This window comes from Sciurus carolinensis, chromosome 2 (genome assembly GCF_902686445.1).
Source record: "Sciurus carolinensis chromosome 2, mSciCar1.2, whole genome shotgun sequence".
Lineage (NCBI taxonomy): Eukaryota > Metazoa > Chordata > Mammalia > Rodentia > Sciuridae > Sciurus > Sciurus carolinensis.
The window spans coordinates 185,832,725-185,848,455 of NC_062214.1; the positions used below are offsets into that span (position 1 = coordinate 185,832,725).

General features: G+C 38.6%; 1 protein-coding gene across 1 annotated transcript in view; it reads right to left on the reverse strand.

Annotated features, from left to right (window-relative positions):
• The window catches only part of Eml5 (EMAP like 5), a 149,185-nt gene extending 143,270 nt beyond the window's left edge, over positions 1 to 5,915 (reverse strand). The window contains 1 exon segment of the mRNA XM_047538900.1: positions 5,310 to 5,915. Coding sequence (XP_047394856.1) covers positions 5,310 to 5,506 — 197 coding nt within the window. The 5' untranslated portion in view covers positions 5,507 to 5,915.
• Positions 5,916 to 15,731: the final 9,816 nt, after the last annotated feature.

The following is a 15,731-nucleotide window of genomic DNA, read 5'->3' on the forward strand; positions in this document are numbered from 1 at the left end:
TTGATAGTCCCTTTGCCTAATGTGTCATTTCCTCCTCACCTCCAAGTCTCTACTCAAGTCTCAGCTTTGCAGTGAGACCTCTTTTGCCGGCCTAATTGAACTCTTCTCAACAGCCTTTATCTCACTTTCCTGTTTTTTTTTTTTTTCTCTCTCCTTGGTTCTTAAGACAAACTTTACATATATACATAAACAGATACATACGCACACTTATAAAATTTACCTGGTTAATTCCATATATACCCCCCACATAGATGTAGAATTTTTCCTATCTGGTTCACTGCTATAGTTCTAGTGCTAAGTACAATCCCTAGAGAGTAATACTCAATAATTACTTGCTGTAAGAATAAGTAAATAAAAAAATAGATGTGTTCCAGATGCCACTTATGAAAGTGTTTTAATGCCATATATCCAGCAACCCTACTACTGGGTATATATCCAAAGGAAATGAAATCAGTGTGTCAAAGAGACTCCTGTGTTTATTGCAGCACTATTCATAATAGCCAAGACAAGGAAACAATCTAAATGTCTTTCATGAGTGAGAAACCTAAAGGTAAATAAAAAAAATATGGTACATATACGAAATGGAATACTATTTACCCATGAACACATGAAATCTATCATTTCTGACAACATGAACAGAACTGGAGATGATTATGTTAAGTGAAATAAACTGGGCACAGAAATGCAATATACATGGAATATAAAAAAAAAGTTGAATTCATAGAACTTGAGAGTAGAATAGTGGTTACCAGAGGATAGGAAGAGTAGAGGGGAGGGAGGATGGAAAAAGGTTGATCAGTGGGTACTAAGTTATAGTTAGATGGGAGCAAGAAGTTCTGGTATGGTACTGCACAGTAGGGTGATTATAGATAATGACAATGTACTGTATGTTTCATAAATCTACAAGAAAGGATTTTGAATGTTTTCACCACAAAGAAATGAATGTTTCCATGTTTAATATGACTTAAATAGTAAATAATGTATACATGTATCAAAACAGTGCATGGTACCCCATAAATATGTATAATTTTTGCATTTTATGTGTTGGTTATAATTTTAAATGAAAAATAAAGTGTTTTAAAAAGGAGAGAGTGACCAACTGTGTCAAATGATGAAAAATCAAAAAAGATGACAACTGATAATTGAGCACTGGATTTGGCAATATGGAGGTCATTCCTGATCTTGACAAGAACTGCGACAGTGAAACAGAATAGAGCCAAGAGTAAAAGGAACTAAAGATAGTGCTAACAATCCTTTCTAAGATTCTCATAAGACCCCTACATATGATGTTACTTCTTCCCAGAATTCTATACCTTCATTCATTTCTTTTGATGACTATTTCTACTTGTTTCCTTATATAGACTCTGTATTCTCTAAAAAACATTGAGAACTGTTACGTCCCCACGTACATAACATATCACAAGTATGCTAGAGATATCCCTAGTACATATAGTATTCTAACTGATAATTTACTTCATTGAATTTTTAAACTCTGAGATGATGTCAGGGGTCTTTGCACAAAGCAGATGCTCAAAAATATTTCTTTGATAAGTGAGAAACTTGAAATAACAGTAAGTTCTTAATAGTTTCTAAAAGCTCATTTCATATGTTTTCCATAATATATATCCAAAGACCTTCTATCTTATTAATGATCTGCATATTTTCATGTAAGAATTATAAAACAATAAAGGAAAATAGTTAAAATGTGAATTTAAAAACTTGGCTTTTTTCTAACAATAAAAATACAGCAATACAGTCAATACATATTTATGACAAACTTGATTATTATTCTAGATAATTTCTTTTATTATTATTATTATCTTTTGGCACCAGGGATTGAACCACTGAGTGACATCCCCAGCCCTTTTTTATTTTTCATTTTGATATAGGATCTTGCCAAGTTGCTTAGGGCTTCACTAAATTGCTGAGGCTGACTTTGAACTTGCAGTCCTCCTGCCTCAGCCTCCCGAGTCCCTAGCATTACAGGTGTGTGCTGACACACTCAGACATTTCCTACCTTTCCCTTAATTTTATACATTTAATTATGTAGCATTTGAAAAATAAATAAGCATAAATGTTTTGATACCAGACACATAAAAGGAAGTCTTAGCAAACAAAATCATTACAAAGCTGTGAAAGTTCACCTAATTCTAGTTACTTAAACATAGGGCATTTTATTAAATCTGTATGCAGTCTAATACTCTCTGAATCACTACTCTGGATGTTACTTAATGCTTACAAAAATGCTGGTATCAGGTTTGAGGAGAGGATTTATGTTCACTTCTCAAACTGCTTATGTTAAGAATACAGGATGGCAGTATGTTTCCTAACCAAAATCATGTAAGGTACTTTTTAAAGAACAGATTCCCAGGTTTCCACCCTAGAGAATTCTGACAGTGCATCTGACAGAAAAGCTGGAAATTTTGTAAAAAGGTCTTCCAATTATTCTGATAATCAGCCAAGTTCATTACATTCCATCAATGGCCTTCACTGGTATAAATCATCTAAAAACTTTTGATAAAACCCACTATAAAAGAACAAACTTGCAAAAATAATGTTGATTGGGCAGTAACAAGGAAAACAAATTTTAAAAGCTATCATATCCTTTGTTTGGAAGAAAACTGACAAAAGTTTCAAAACATAGTCCAGGTTATTTGATGTGTATCTTTATGATAAAACTAGTACTAGTCTAGTATTTTATAACAGTCTTAAACATTTCGTGAACACATCATAACTAGAAAATTATATCAATACAACTTGAGACACAGAATAAAAAGAATAATTCAAAGTCCTGTGTCATTCCTGGCATTCTGAAGTCCATTCTATATATAAACCAGTTACTGGAATAAACAACAGTAAAGGATAAGTGACTGCAGAGGTACAGTATATACAGATACATGGCAAAAAGAAGACAACTACAAGTAATGCAGAAAAAATGATGAGAAGTCACATGGCACCATCACTGGCAATCCTAGATGGCAGAAAGATTATAGGAGAACCACTAAACAAATGAAATACTGTCATTATGATTCAATCTTTACAACCAATACCGCACCAACATTTTCAAATCCTAAGGACAAAGACCTGCTCATTTTGAAATAATCTTAGATCCAAATTAGGTCACATTTGACCAATAACTTTTAAGTAAGTTTTAAGCAAATGTGGAAACAAAGTCGATGATAATAGCAATTTACTAATGCTAATATTACAGAGTCCTTGTTTTCCATAAAGCATCACATTTGTGAATATTATATCTTCTGCTATTATATAATTGAAAATTACTGGAATAGGTTCTTGTAAGACAAACACTGAACTGAAAAAAATTCAGAGGTTTTAATATTTGCCTGATCTAGTTCACAAACAAAAACTATTTGAAATAAAATTTCCAGAGCCCTTTGACTGATTTCTAAATTATATTCTTAGTCCTGTATTAAATTTGGGCCCCCAATTTCCATATGCAATGACTCAGATTTTATAACTTCATTGCAACTTTTCAGGACACTTATTATAAATTATTTAATGATGTGTCATTTGCATAAATCACAGGCACATATTTAATTATGGAAAAATTAGAGTATGTTTGTCATTTTGAAATATTCAAGAAGAAGGCAAAAGCATTACCTTCCTTACAGTTTATAGAAACCAATTCTAAAAATTCAAGTAGTGTAACATATAGTAATGCCTCTAATTACTGCTGGAAGAATAAAGACAATAGCCTTCACACCTGGACCACTAACTGAATTTAAACTAAGGGACAATATCTGGAGCAGGGCTTTAGTCCAGGCTGCTTGAGCTAGGTAAAGCTTTATGCCTGATGCTCCAGGAGACCAAATACAATGGAAAAGGGGAGGAGAGACTTGAAAAGATCACAGGAAAAGAAAAAAAAAAAAAAAACTGGAGTAAACACCCCTCTCCAGTGAATAATAATTAATAATAATGAATAATTACTATGAGTTCTGCTTTATTAGTAATTTGGACAGTTACCTTAATTTTATAACTCTGATCACCACCACAACAACAAAAATCCTAACTTGAGGAAAATAAAATGGCTTGTCAGGTTCCTTACCAAAGCAATACAATAAGTACATCTAGAAAATTTTCACTTTGATGTCTTTAAAAAAAAGATTTTAAAACAAGACGCTTTAGTCCTTATTCTGCAATCTCAATTTTTGTTTTTATCTTTATTCCATCTTGTCCTAGGCCTCCTTTCCCCTCCTACACATTACAGATACACAGAGATACACAGAACAACTTTACTTAAGGAATTTTAGTATCACAGCTTTTTGCCTCCAAGACAACAAACCAAGATACCGGATTTAAAGCCTGTGAAACATACATAAAGGAATAAAATTAAGCTACCAAACCCAAACACAGAATCTGTTAAAAACCCAGAAGCAGCGCATTCACATTCTCAAAATGTTGGCAATATATTATTCTCCACAAAGGACAAAATATGCTATACTTGAGGTAATAATCAATCATCTAGAGTAATTGCTGAAGTTCCTAACTTCACCACCAAAGTTCCATTGAGATATTAATTGACAATTCCGTTTAAAATATCCAGCTCACTAAAGAAATGTAAACAAGCACGGGGACCAACTTTAAGACACTGCTTAAGAAAGAACAAAACTGTTACGTACACACACAACACCTGTGACTTAAATAAACTTAAAAAAAAGGAAAGTAAACTTACTGAGGACACTAATGAAGATGAACCCAGAGAACTGGAAATCAGTGGAATTATTTCAAACAGTTTTTGCCTACCCCCAAACTGCCTTTGGGTACGCACATTTTACCCTCCAAGGGACTGCCTGGGGTTTGGCTGCGTTTCCTTCGCGTCTGCTCAGGATTGCAGGCGGGGAAACCTGAACTAGTAATTACGACCCAGAGGTGAGCGCCTTCCCGCGGGCCATCCCGGGGCACTCGCCGACCAGCCTGCAGCTTGCGGGGCTCTGCTGAGTTCTCTTGGGATGTCTCCCCCGGCTCCTGAGGAATTCGTTTAACTCTCTCCCGGGATTTAAAAAACACAAAGTGCTAACAAAATAACCTTTCCGCAGTTTTCATCATTTTGATGGGGGGGGCGGTGCACGAGGCCATCGAACGGAACCCCCGGGGGCCTTAGGACCCGACCTTACTGCAGGGACCCGAGAAGGTCCCGGGCATAGGAAGCGGGGGAAAGGCAGAGCGCCCACGGGGTGGGCTCGGGACCTGAAGGCTGCGGGTCCCACTCCCCGCGATGCCGCCCGCAGCAGCGGACAGGTGCAAAGTCGCGCGCTCGGCGGCGCGACGGCGGCGGCCCCCACCCGCACCTGATGATGTCGTCGCTGTGGCCGCGGTAGAACTTCTGCCGGTGCTCCCGCGGGCTGTACACCACGCCGACCCCCGCCACGAAGTACACGATCTCCTTGGCCGCCGTGTAGTAGAGGTTGTTGCGGCACTGGTGGCCCCGGTAGCCGTACACCCACTCGAGCCGCAGGTGGCAACTCGGGGCGCTCCGGGCCGCCATGTCGCGGCGCCCACCCCGCCGCTCCGGCTCGGGCCCGCCGCGGCCGCGGGAGGCGGCGGCCCTGCGAAGAACGCCCTCCCGCCGGCGGCCGGCACTTCCCGCCTGCCGCGTCCTCTAAGCTGCGCCCGGCAGGTGCATCTCGCCGGTGTGGCCGCCGCCGCCTCAGCCCACGGGCGGGAGGTCAACCCTCGCCTCGCGGAACATGCTGAGGGCCGCGGGCGCCGCCGGCCGTCAAGTGGGTGCCGCGGGCCCTCCGCCCGCCTCAGCTCGCCGCGTCTGCTGAGCCCGCAGCGCCGAGGCCGAGAGAGGAGCGGAGCGAAGGCCCGCCTCCAACCCGCAGCTCCTGGGCTCCTCAGTCGCTGCCCGCGCACCAGCTTGCCGCTCGGGTCACCTGCGGCACTCGCGCTCAGCCGCGGCCTCGTCGCCACAGCCGGCGGGCCCGCGCCGCGCGCTCCCGAGGCGAGCTGAGCGACGAGCGCGCGGTCCCGCGCTCGCCCCGCCCCTGTCGCGCTTGCCCCGCCCCGTGCGGAGCCCTGGAAAGACCCGGAGCTGCTCCGGCCGCAGCCAGGCTGGAGCCCCCGCGGGTTACTCTCCCGCCTGGCCGGCGTCCGGAGCCCCAGGGGCCGGTCCCCACCCGCCTCTCAGGCCCTGGGCGAACCGTCGGCGACCCCGGATTCCTGTTGCTGGACGTCCTTGCGCAGGAAACGCCTGCGGGTCCCTCGCGGCTCTTGCACCGGCCTGGGCGGTCTATGGGAGTTAACACCACGGTGCTAACTTCATTCTTTTTGCTTTTCTCTGATACCTTGGGTTTTTCTGGCTGTCGGTTAGTGATATTTGATTGGATAGGAATAAAATGACTCCCTAAGCGTACATTTGACACATCAGGTTCAGTTTCCTAATAACTAGCAAAGGTGCCTGGACTTCTTAAAAAATTGCTGTTTGGGATCTCACCAACAATCTCTTGATCAAATGACATCTTGTGCGGCATGTCATATGTCGTAATAATCGGATGGTTTAAATCTTGTGATCAAGTAGCATGCAAAAGATGTGGGCTATTTAAATTTAAGCAGTAAAATTAGAAAAGATATTTTGTTGCTATAAATTTGTGACACATTAATTACTGGTTACATGAAATTTTTATGAGATGGGGTTAAAAAATACTTTATTCTGTTTCAGAGTTTTCAGCACAATATCTTAAGGATCCCATGATACATATTTAAGTACTCAGATTAATAACAGATTTAAGTAATTTATTTCCTATTATCATATTTTCCATTACAATTTTTAATGACCCAAGGGTAGAGTGTGAAGTAAAAACATTCTTAATTAAACCATCCTCAAATGACAACTGCAGACCAAAAGAGATGACTGAGACACAAAGGTAGCTAGAAAATGAGCCAGTAATGAATAAAACAGCTCACAACTTTGTGTAATCATTTTTACTAAGGTCACATCAGAAAGCTCTATCAAGCTTTTTACTGCTAGATGAGATGCCATCATCTATATCCTTAGAATATAATATAAATAAGGATGTGGGGTAAAGACCCAAAATGTTCCTCAGATCTACAAGTGGACATCTGTTAGACATTTTAAATAAAAGCTACAATATCCTCTCTGGTCATCTATTTCTTTAACTGTGAATTCCTAGTATGGTGTATTCTATAATTTCATATATTTTAAGTAGTTTCTAAATTTCAAGCAAATAACAAATTATTTGCTGAATACTGATTATGTACCGGCACTGTGGTAGGTATTCTTAGGTCTATAAAAAGAAACATAAGGCAATTTATATAAGACATAAGAGCCAAAATTCATGCTATTAATTCTAGTTAAGTAATACAGCAAATTCATGAATTATAGTATTTTAATAATATGCCCATAAATCAACTCTATCACCATACCTTGAGTCAAGTACTGTGCCAGACACTATAGGAGATGTTCCATACACATTCATCAGCTGTTAAATATAAAACAAAATGTCATGTTGTCACAATATGATTCCTCTTAAGTTTTTTCTTGAATACTTGTATCTTTGATAATATGAGCCTTTTCTGATATCCAGTACTGTATTGGTCAGGACTTTGGTTGTACAAGACAAAACCACTAAAGGTGATTTAGATAAAAATAAATCTAAACATCTCATAAGACTGAAAAGTCCTAGAATTGGCATCAGTGAGCTCGAGCCCTGGAACTCAAGTGGTGCCAACAGAACCAAATCATCAAAATTCATTCAGCTCTACTTTGGGTTAACTCCATTGCCAGACAAGCAAAATAACTGCCACCAACTCCAGTTATACATTCTATCCCTCAGCAATCCCTGGGAAAACAGCTATTTCACAGTGTTCCCCTGGAAACTACTAGACTTCAGCCCTCTGGGCTCTGATTGGGTGACTTGAGTTATGTGCCATCCTTGGATCCACAGAGTAGTACCAGGTGCACCAAAGTCATGGGCAGGGAGGGAGGGGGAGTGATCCAACAAAGAAAATTAGAGTGGTAACCTCACAATAAGGAGGAATAGATGCCAGCAGTGGCTACTCAGGGCTGATTTGAATGCTCTATTATCCCCTGTCTTCATTTACCAAATCAAAGATACTTGCAGTTTAATTAAAAATAAAAAACAGGTGTTGGTAAGTAAATGCAACTTTAAGACTCCTAACCAGATTGCCACCCAAAGAGCCTCCTCTGAAAAAAATCCTCCCACCAGATGTCAGGCAGAAAAAAACAGCAGATGTTCATTACCATTAATCTATCATATTTCCACATGCCTATTAGATTCCACCTAAAGCTTTTAAAAACTGGTACATAATCTGAGTATCCAAGTATCTTCTCCTACACATCTGCACATTTTCTCATCTTCTCTTTTGTATTAAAAACCACTAAAGGTGATTTAAGTATTGGGCTGGGGTTATGGCTCAGTAGTAGAGCACGTGTGAGACACTGGGTTCCATCCTCAGCACCACATAGAAATAAGTAAAATAAAGGTGTTGTGTCCATCTACAACTAAAAATATTTTTTTAAAAATCAGTATTACCCCAGTTAGGCAGATTGGAAGGTAAAGCATCATCTTGGTTTGTCACTACTTCTAACCCTGCAAGTCTTCCTTATGAAGTCCTTCTGATTCTATCTAGAAAAATCACTAACCCCTATTCTTGTTTATATCTGCCTCCTCCCAAAACCCACTGCCACAGTTCAGTTCAAATTCTCTTTTCCCTAGATTTAAATTATCTGTTAAAAAAAAAAAAGAATTATCTATCTGATCAGGGCACTTTCTGAAGAAACTTTTCTAAAAGCAACTTAGTAATAAGCATCTTGAACCTCAAGATGTTCTTATCCTTTGATTCACTTATTTCTTATCTGGATACCTATCCCAATGTACTAAAAATGCAGATCAAGATTCATGTATCAAAATATTTGTTCTACTTCTTGCCTAACATACCTAAGGCCCTGGGTTTGACTCCCCAGACTGTGAAAGAAAGAAAGCAAGGTTTAAGCAAATTGATTCAGCCAATATGACAAAATATGAAATCACTGACAATTAGATTTTCAAATGAATTTTGGCAACATTGAGAATTTCTCATAGTAGGATGCAAAAAAGTGTATAAAAACCAGAATACAAAAAAAAAAAAAAATACGGAAAGAGCCCAGTGGTATAATACAATGAAGACTGCAGGAAAAAACAAATGTTAAAAAAATTTTAAACTTTTTCTGGGTATTTGTTCTAGGTTCTTTTAAAAATATGTCATAAAAGAATCTTTTTTCTCAGAATTTGTCATGAGAAGAGAATTCTTTTTGGAAAAATACCTGAATTAGTGCTTGGCATGGAATATGAGAGCCTAAAGGAGCTGAAGGTGGGCAGAACTGTTCTGCCTGAGGAATGAGAATGAATTTCTAGCTCCAGGAAGATGAGGGAGGAATAAAGTTAGAGAGATGACAAAATTACGAGTCTCTCCAAAACCTCTCAAATCTTAAAGTATTTTTTCAATTCATGAATCGGTAGGTGGATTTTTTAAAATGGAAACTGGAGAAATGGGGCTTCTCATCTGAGCTGATGTAGTAGGAAGCAATGCTGCACGAAAAGAATCATAAAGTTATCAAGGAGGAAAAGGGGAAAAGCCCTGGATTCTGGAAAAGGAAAAGCCCTGGATTCTGATAGGAGGTGAGCTTGGAGTTCAAGTCAGGCTAGATTTTCAAGTGGTAGAGAAATCCAACTGACATTTCAATCACACACACCTATTGCTTCTCTACTTAGGAAAAAAAATAACAAACATAGCTTTAAACAAACATTAGCTTCTAGTTGACTACAAAATAAAGGACCAGCTTCCCATTGTGACACTCAAAACCTTTAATGGCTACTGGTGTCCTGGGTCAGAGGCCTGACTCTTGACCAAACCAGGTCCAGCCACCTGCTACCTGAAGAGTCCAATTAATAGAGACAGTTACTAACAGTTGGTAGTGAAACAGGAAAGGAGTTTATCTTGGTTTGACCAGACCAGGAAAGATGCTGGTCCAGAAAAATTTTCTCCCATTCAGAGAACAGCTACAGGACAACAGTGGAAGCTAAGGGTTTTCAGCAAGCCTGGTTCTGCAGGGTCCTGATTTCATTCTTCTAGTGCCAGGGTTTGGGTGCAATCTCTATTCAATTTCTGTTCCCAGTATAAGGTGATTATCTGAGGGAAGCTGGGACAGAGAAAGAGAACAAGTTAGAGGAACAAAATGGAGTCAGTCGGGACAATGACTAGGTTTTCCTTTAAATCCCCCAATTTTAAAGGATCCCTGTTAAACACAACCTGTTTTAACAGACCCACCTCCACAGGAAGGGCATGGAGCCCATTTTTTTCTTCATACCCTTCAGAAGGAATTTATCAGACTGATACCTTGACCTCAGGTTTCTCACCTTCCAGAACTGCAACGATAAAATTTTGTTATTTAAACCGCTCAATTTATTACTTTATTATGGCAGCCCTGGCAAACTACTACACACCTCTAGTTTGCTGTGACATCCTCATCCATACTCTCCAGAGCTAGTTAGTTTTCCTTTGGGTTCTAGTACATTTTATAAAAATCATACATACTTTAAAGTAGCACTGATCAAATTGGATTTTAGGAAATTATGTATTTACACTTCTAGAATATGTGTGCTGTTTATGCTTTTAGAGTCTCTAATCCTCTTTCTTTACTTAATCAAAATCTTAACCTAACAGAGAAACAACATGTATCCCATTTGTTTACAATAAAAAAAAAAATCTTAACCTAGATTTTCAACAAAACAGCATGCAACCATGATTAAGGCACTGGTTTTGTAATGGGAAAGAGTAAACCCAGAACAGTAAAGTTGAAGTAAAGGAAGTGAAGTGAGGAAAGATCTGAAGTAATTGAAGTAACATTACTGCCTGGCCACTACTGTGAAGAGACAAAACAGGTAACTACGAAGGTGCAACCATGTGGCATATAGGATTTCCTTCATGGGATGATAGGACAAACTGCCCTGGAGTAGTCCATAGGAAAGAAAAAGGAGGGCTCGGTACAGGGGACACGCCTGGAAGATAATAGCAAACACTGTCATGCTGTCCCAGCAAACACCTACTGTGCGACCTAGGATGTTCCTAGCAGAACATGAGTGAAACAGGCACAGAGAAGATCGTACTTGGGAGGATTCAAGTCAGAAAAGCAAAGGGGAGTCCAACTTGCTTTTCCTTTGAGTCTGGCAGCACACATAACCAGGTGAAGTGGGTTGGGAATCTGAACCGGTAGGTGTGAATACACTCAGAGACTGAGCCTGGGAAGGCTGTGCTCATAGGCAGCACAGTGTGTGGAGGATTGGCTCCCCTGCCCCATGAGTAGAGTTATTGGGAGACTCCTGAGATCCAGATTCCCATCAGAGATAAGCAACTGCCAGGTCTTAGGGGTATGTTGATCTTATCTCCCTAGAATAGACATCACTCAACAAAGCCCCTGAGGCTTGATTAGACCTAAGCCTCAGCAGCAGAACTCCCATCACAGGATTCTGCAGCAGCCATACTCTGGGAGGGCATTTATCTGGTCTGTGCAGACAAAACTCCAACAGACAGTACTTCTCATTCCATCCTACCTTGTACAGGTGAGGAGGGAGGCTAAGACTTATTTCAACCAATATCAGTCTTAAGCTGATGCTGGGAAATAATTCAGGGAAATAATAACAGAAAAATTTCCAAACCTTGAGAATGAGATGAACATTCAGACATCCAAATACAGGATGTATTCAGAACCCCAAACAAACAAGATCATAAAAGAACCTCTCCATAACACATATAATTAAATGCCTAACATAGACTTTTAAAGGCCTCACACACAAAAACATTAGGTCACATTTAAAGGAAAACCAATCAGAATAACTTCCAATTTCTGATCCAAACTCTAAGAAACAGGAGGGCTTGGAATGATGAGTTCGAGTCCTGAAAGAAAATAACTGTGAAACAGGATTGGTATATCCAGCAAAGCCAGCCTTCAAAATTGAAGAGGAAATAAAAACCTTCCAAGATAAGCAGAAAGATAAGTCATAAAAGAATGCATGACTACTGAACTGGCAAGAACTTACTTAAAGAAATACTTCACACAGAGGAAACAACAAACCCAAGAGCTCACAAACACAAATGAATAAATATAATTTTAAGAGTATCTAAGCAGATGGGAAACAGGACCAAATTAACATTATTGATAAATAAAAATGGCAGGAATCAATAAATATCTCTCTAATAATATTGAATATAAATGGTCTCAACTCTCCAATTAAAAGACATAGAAACTGGGGTTGTGGCTCAGTGGTGGAGCACTTGCCTAGCCATGTGTGTGGCACTGGGTTCAATTCTCAGCACCACATAAAAATAAATAAATAAAAGACATAGGCTGTTATAATGGCTTAGAAAACAAGACCCAACTATATGTTGTTTGCAAGAGATGCACTTTACAGGCAAAGACAGACACAGGCTGAAAATGAAAGGATGCAAATCTATATACCATGAGAATGGAGCCCCCAAACAAGCAGGACCAGTTGCTCTCATATCTGACAAAGCTGTCTTCAAACCAAAATTAATCAGAAGAGACAAGGTCACTTCATACTGATAAAGGAACACTCCAACAAGAAGATATAACAATAATAAATATTTATGCCCAAAACATTGGTGCAACTAATACATAAAAGAAGACACTACTCAAACTAAAGCCTAACATAGACCCCAGTACCATAATACTAGGTAATTTCAACACAACTCTCTCACCGTTAGGTAGGTCATCCAGACACAAACTTGATAAATACTCTTTGAACCTGTAAAATATTGTAAATCAGATGAACTTAACAGATATTAATAGACTATTTTATCCAACAACAATTAGATACTTTGTTCTCAGAAGCTCATGGAACCTTCTCCAAAACAGGCCATGATTTAGGCCACAAAGCAATTCTCAGAAAATAAAAAATTCATATAATTCATTGCATCTTATCAAATCATAGTGGAATGAAATTAGAAATCAACATGCCAAAGCCCTACAGAAATTATCTAAATACATGGCGATTAAACAATACACTTTTGAATGATGAATGGGTAATAGAAGAAATTTAAAAATTCTTAGACTCAAATGAGAATAGTGATACAACATTACAGAACCTCTGGGACACTATGAAGGCAGTTCTAGTGGGAAAGTTTATAGCTATGAGTAAGAAAATCTGAAAGATCCCAAATAAACAACCTAGTGACGCACCTCAAGGCCCTAGAAAAAGAACGAACCAGTTCCAAAACCAGTAGAAGGGAGGAAATAATTAAGATCGGAGTCAAAATCAATGAACCTGTGAATAAAAAAATACAAAGGATCAATAAAACAAAGAGTTGGTTCTTTGAAAAGACAAGCAAGATTGATAATCCCTTAGCCAAATTAACCAAAAGAAAGAAGACCCAAATTAATAAAATAAGAAGGAGAAATCACCACATACATCAAAGAAATTCAGTGGATCGTTAAGGGCTATTTTGCAAACTTATACTCTAGTAAATTGGAAAACCTGGAAGAAATGGATGTATTTCTAGACAAATATGATCTGCTAAAACTGAATTAAGAGGACATAGAAAATCTAAACAGACCAGTAACATATAATGAGATAAAAGCAATAAGAAAAAAACTTCCAAAAAAGAAGAACCCAAGTCCAGATCAATTCACAACTGAATTCTACTAGACCTTTAAAGAAAAACTTGTATTCTGTGAGATAGAAAGAGATGAAACACTCTCAAATTTATTCTATAAAGCCAGTATCACAGTCATTTAAGAGCAGATAAGGACACAAGGAAAGAGAATCACAGCCCAATATTCCTGATGAACTTAGATGCAAAAATACTTAATAAAATATTAGGGGCTGGGGAGATAGCTCAGCTGGTAAAAGTGCTTGCCTCACAAGCACAAGGCCCTGAGTTTGATCCCCAGTACCGCAAAAAAAAAAAAAAAAAAAAAAAAAAAAAAAAAAAAAAAAAGATGCCAAAAACATACATTGGGAAAAAAAAAAAAAAAAAAAAAAACAGCCTTTTAAACAAATGGTGCTGGGAAAACTGGCTACCCATGTGTAGAAAAAGGAAACTAGACCCTTATCTCTCACCCTGTACAGAAATTGACTCAAAATGGATGAAAGACCTATGAATTAGACCAGAAACTATGCAACTCCTAGAAGTAAATATAAGATCAACACTCCAGCATATAAATACAGACAACAACTTTTTTAATAGGACCCTGACGTTCAGGAACTATGCCAAAAACTAATAAATGGGATGACATCAAATTAAAATGTTCTACACAGCAAAGGCAACAATTGACAACGTGAAGAGAGAACCTACATACTGGGAAAAAAAATCTTTGCTAGCTACTCTTCTGATTGAGGATAAGTATCGAGAATACAAAAAGAATTTTAAAAACTACACCAAAAAATCAAATAACCCAATTACTAAACAGACACTTCTCAAAAGAAGAAATACAAATAACCAACAAATAAATGAAAAAATGTTCAACATCATTAGCAATTAAGGAAATGCAAACCAAAACTATGCAGAGATTTTATCAGAATGTAGTCAGAATGGCAGTCATCAAAAATACAAATAATAATAAATGCTGGAGAGAATGTGGAGAAAAAGGAAAACTTTTACACTTTTGGTGGGATTGTAAATTAGTATAACCACTATGGAAATCAGTATGGAGTTTCCTCAAAAGACTATGGATGGAACCACAATATGACCCAACTATACCACACCTCAGTATTTATCCCAAAGAATTAAAGGCATCATGTTACAGTGATATATGAACACCCATGCTTATAGCAGCATGAGTCACAATATCTGAACTGTAAAACAAGCCTACATGTCTGTCCATCAATGGATGAATGAATAAAGGAAATGTAGTACATATACACAATGGAGTTTATTCAGTCATAAAGAAAAACAAAAGTATGTCATTTGCAGGAAAATGGATAGAGCTAGAGATGATTTTGGTAAGCAAAATAAGCCAAACTCAGAAGATCAAGGGGTTGTATGTTTTCTCTTCTATGTGGAAGCTAGAGAGGAAGAAGGAAAAGAAATGTGGGAGGTGGGGATCTCATGAAAATCAAAGGAAGATCAGTAGAGTAAAGAAACGAGGGGGTGGGAAATGGGGAAGGAAGGGGAAGTGTTTAGGAATAAAATTGGCCAAATTACATTGTTATATGGTGTTCATGTATAAATATGTTACCAACAAATTCTACCATTATGTACAACTATAATGCACCAATCCAAAATGTGGTAAAAAATAGTACTGTTAGCTCTCAACAAGGAGTATATTTTGACATCAATCTAATAAAAGAGAATATGAGAAATCTTTGCTCAATGAATTAACAGAACCTTTTCAGGACCATAAACAACACTGCTCAAACACAGATGTAATATTCCAGGGTGTGGTAACTATAGGTGCCTGTCTGGAAACTGGGAAGATGTCATTATGTATTTGACATTGTATGTGGTTATCCTGTAATTGCTGCTGACTTATTTCAAGTTGCTTCATATTTCTAATTCCTTCAAGTCCATTGCCCAAACTATGAAAGCATGTCACAGAATAAAAAGGTTAAGAACCACCACCATAATCATTCATAAACAGAAATTAAGCACCTTGCTGTGAACCTCTGGTCTTGGTATGATGGGCAATTAATCAAGAAAAATGAGCACACAGACTGTTCTAAAGAATTTGT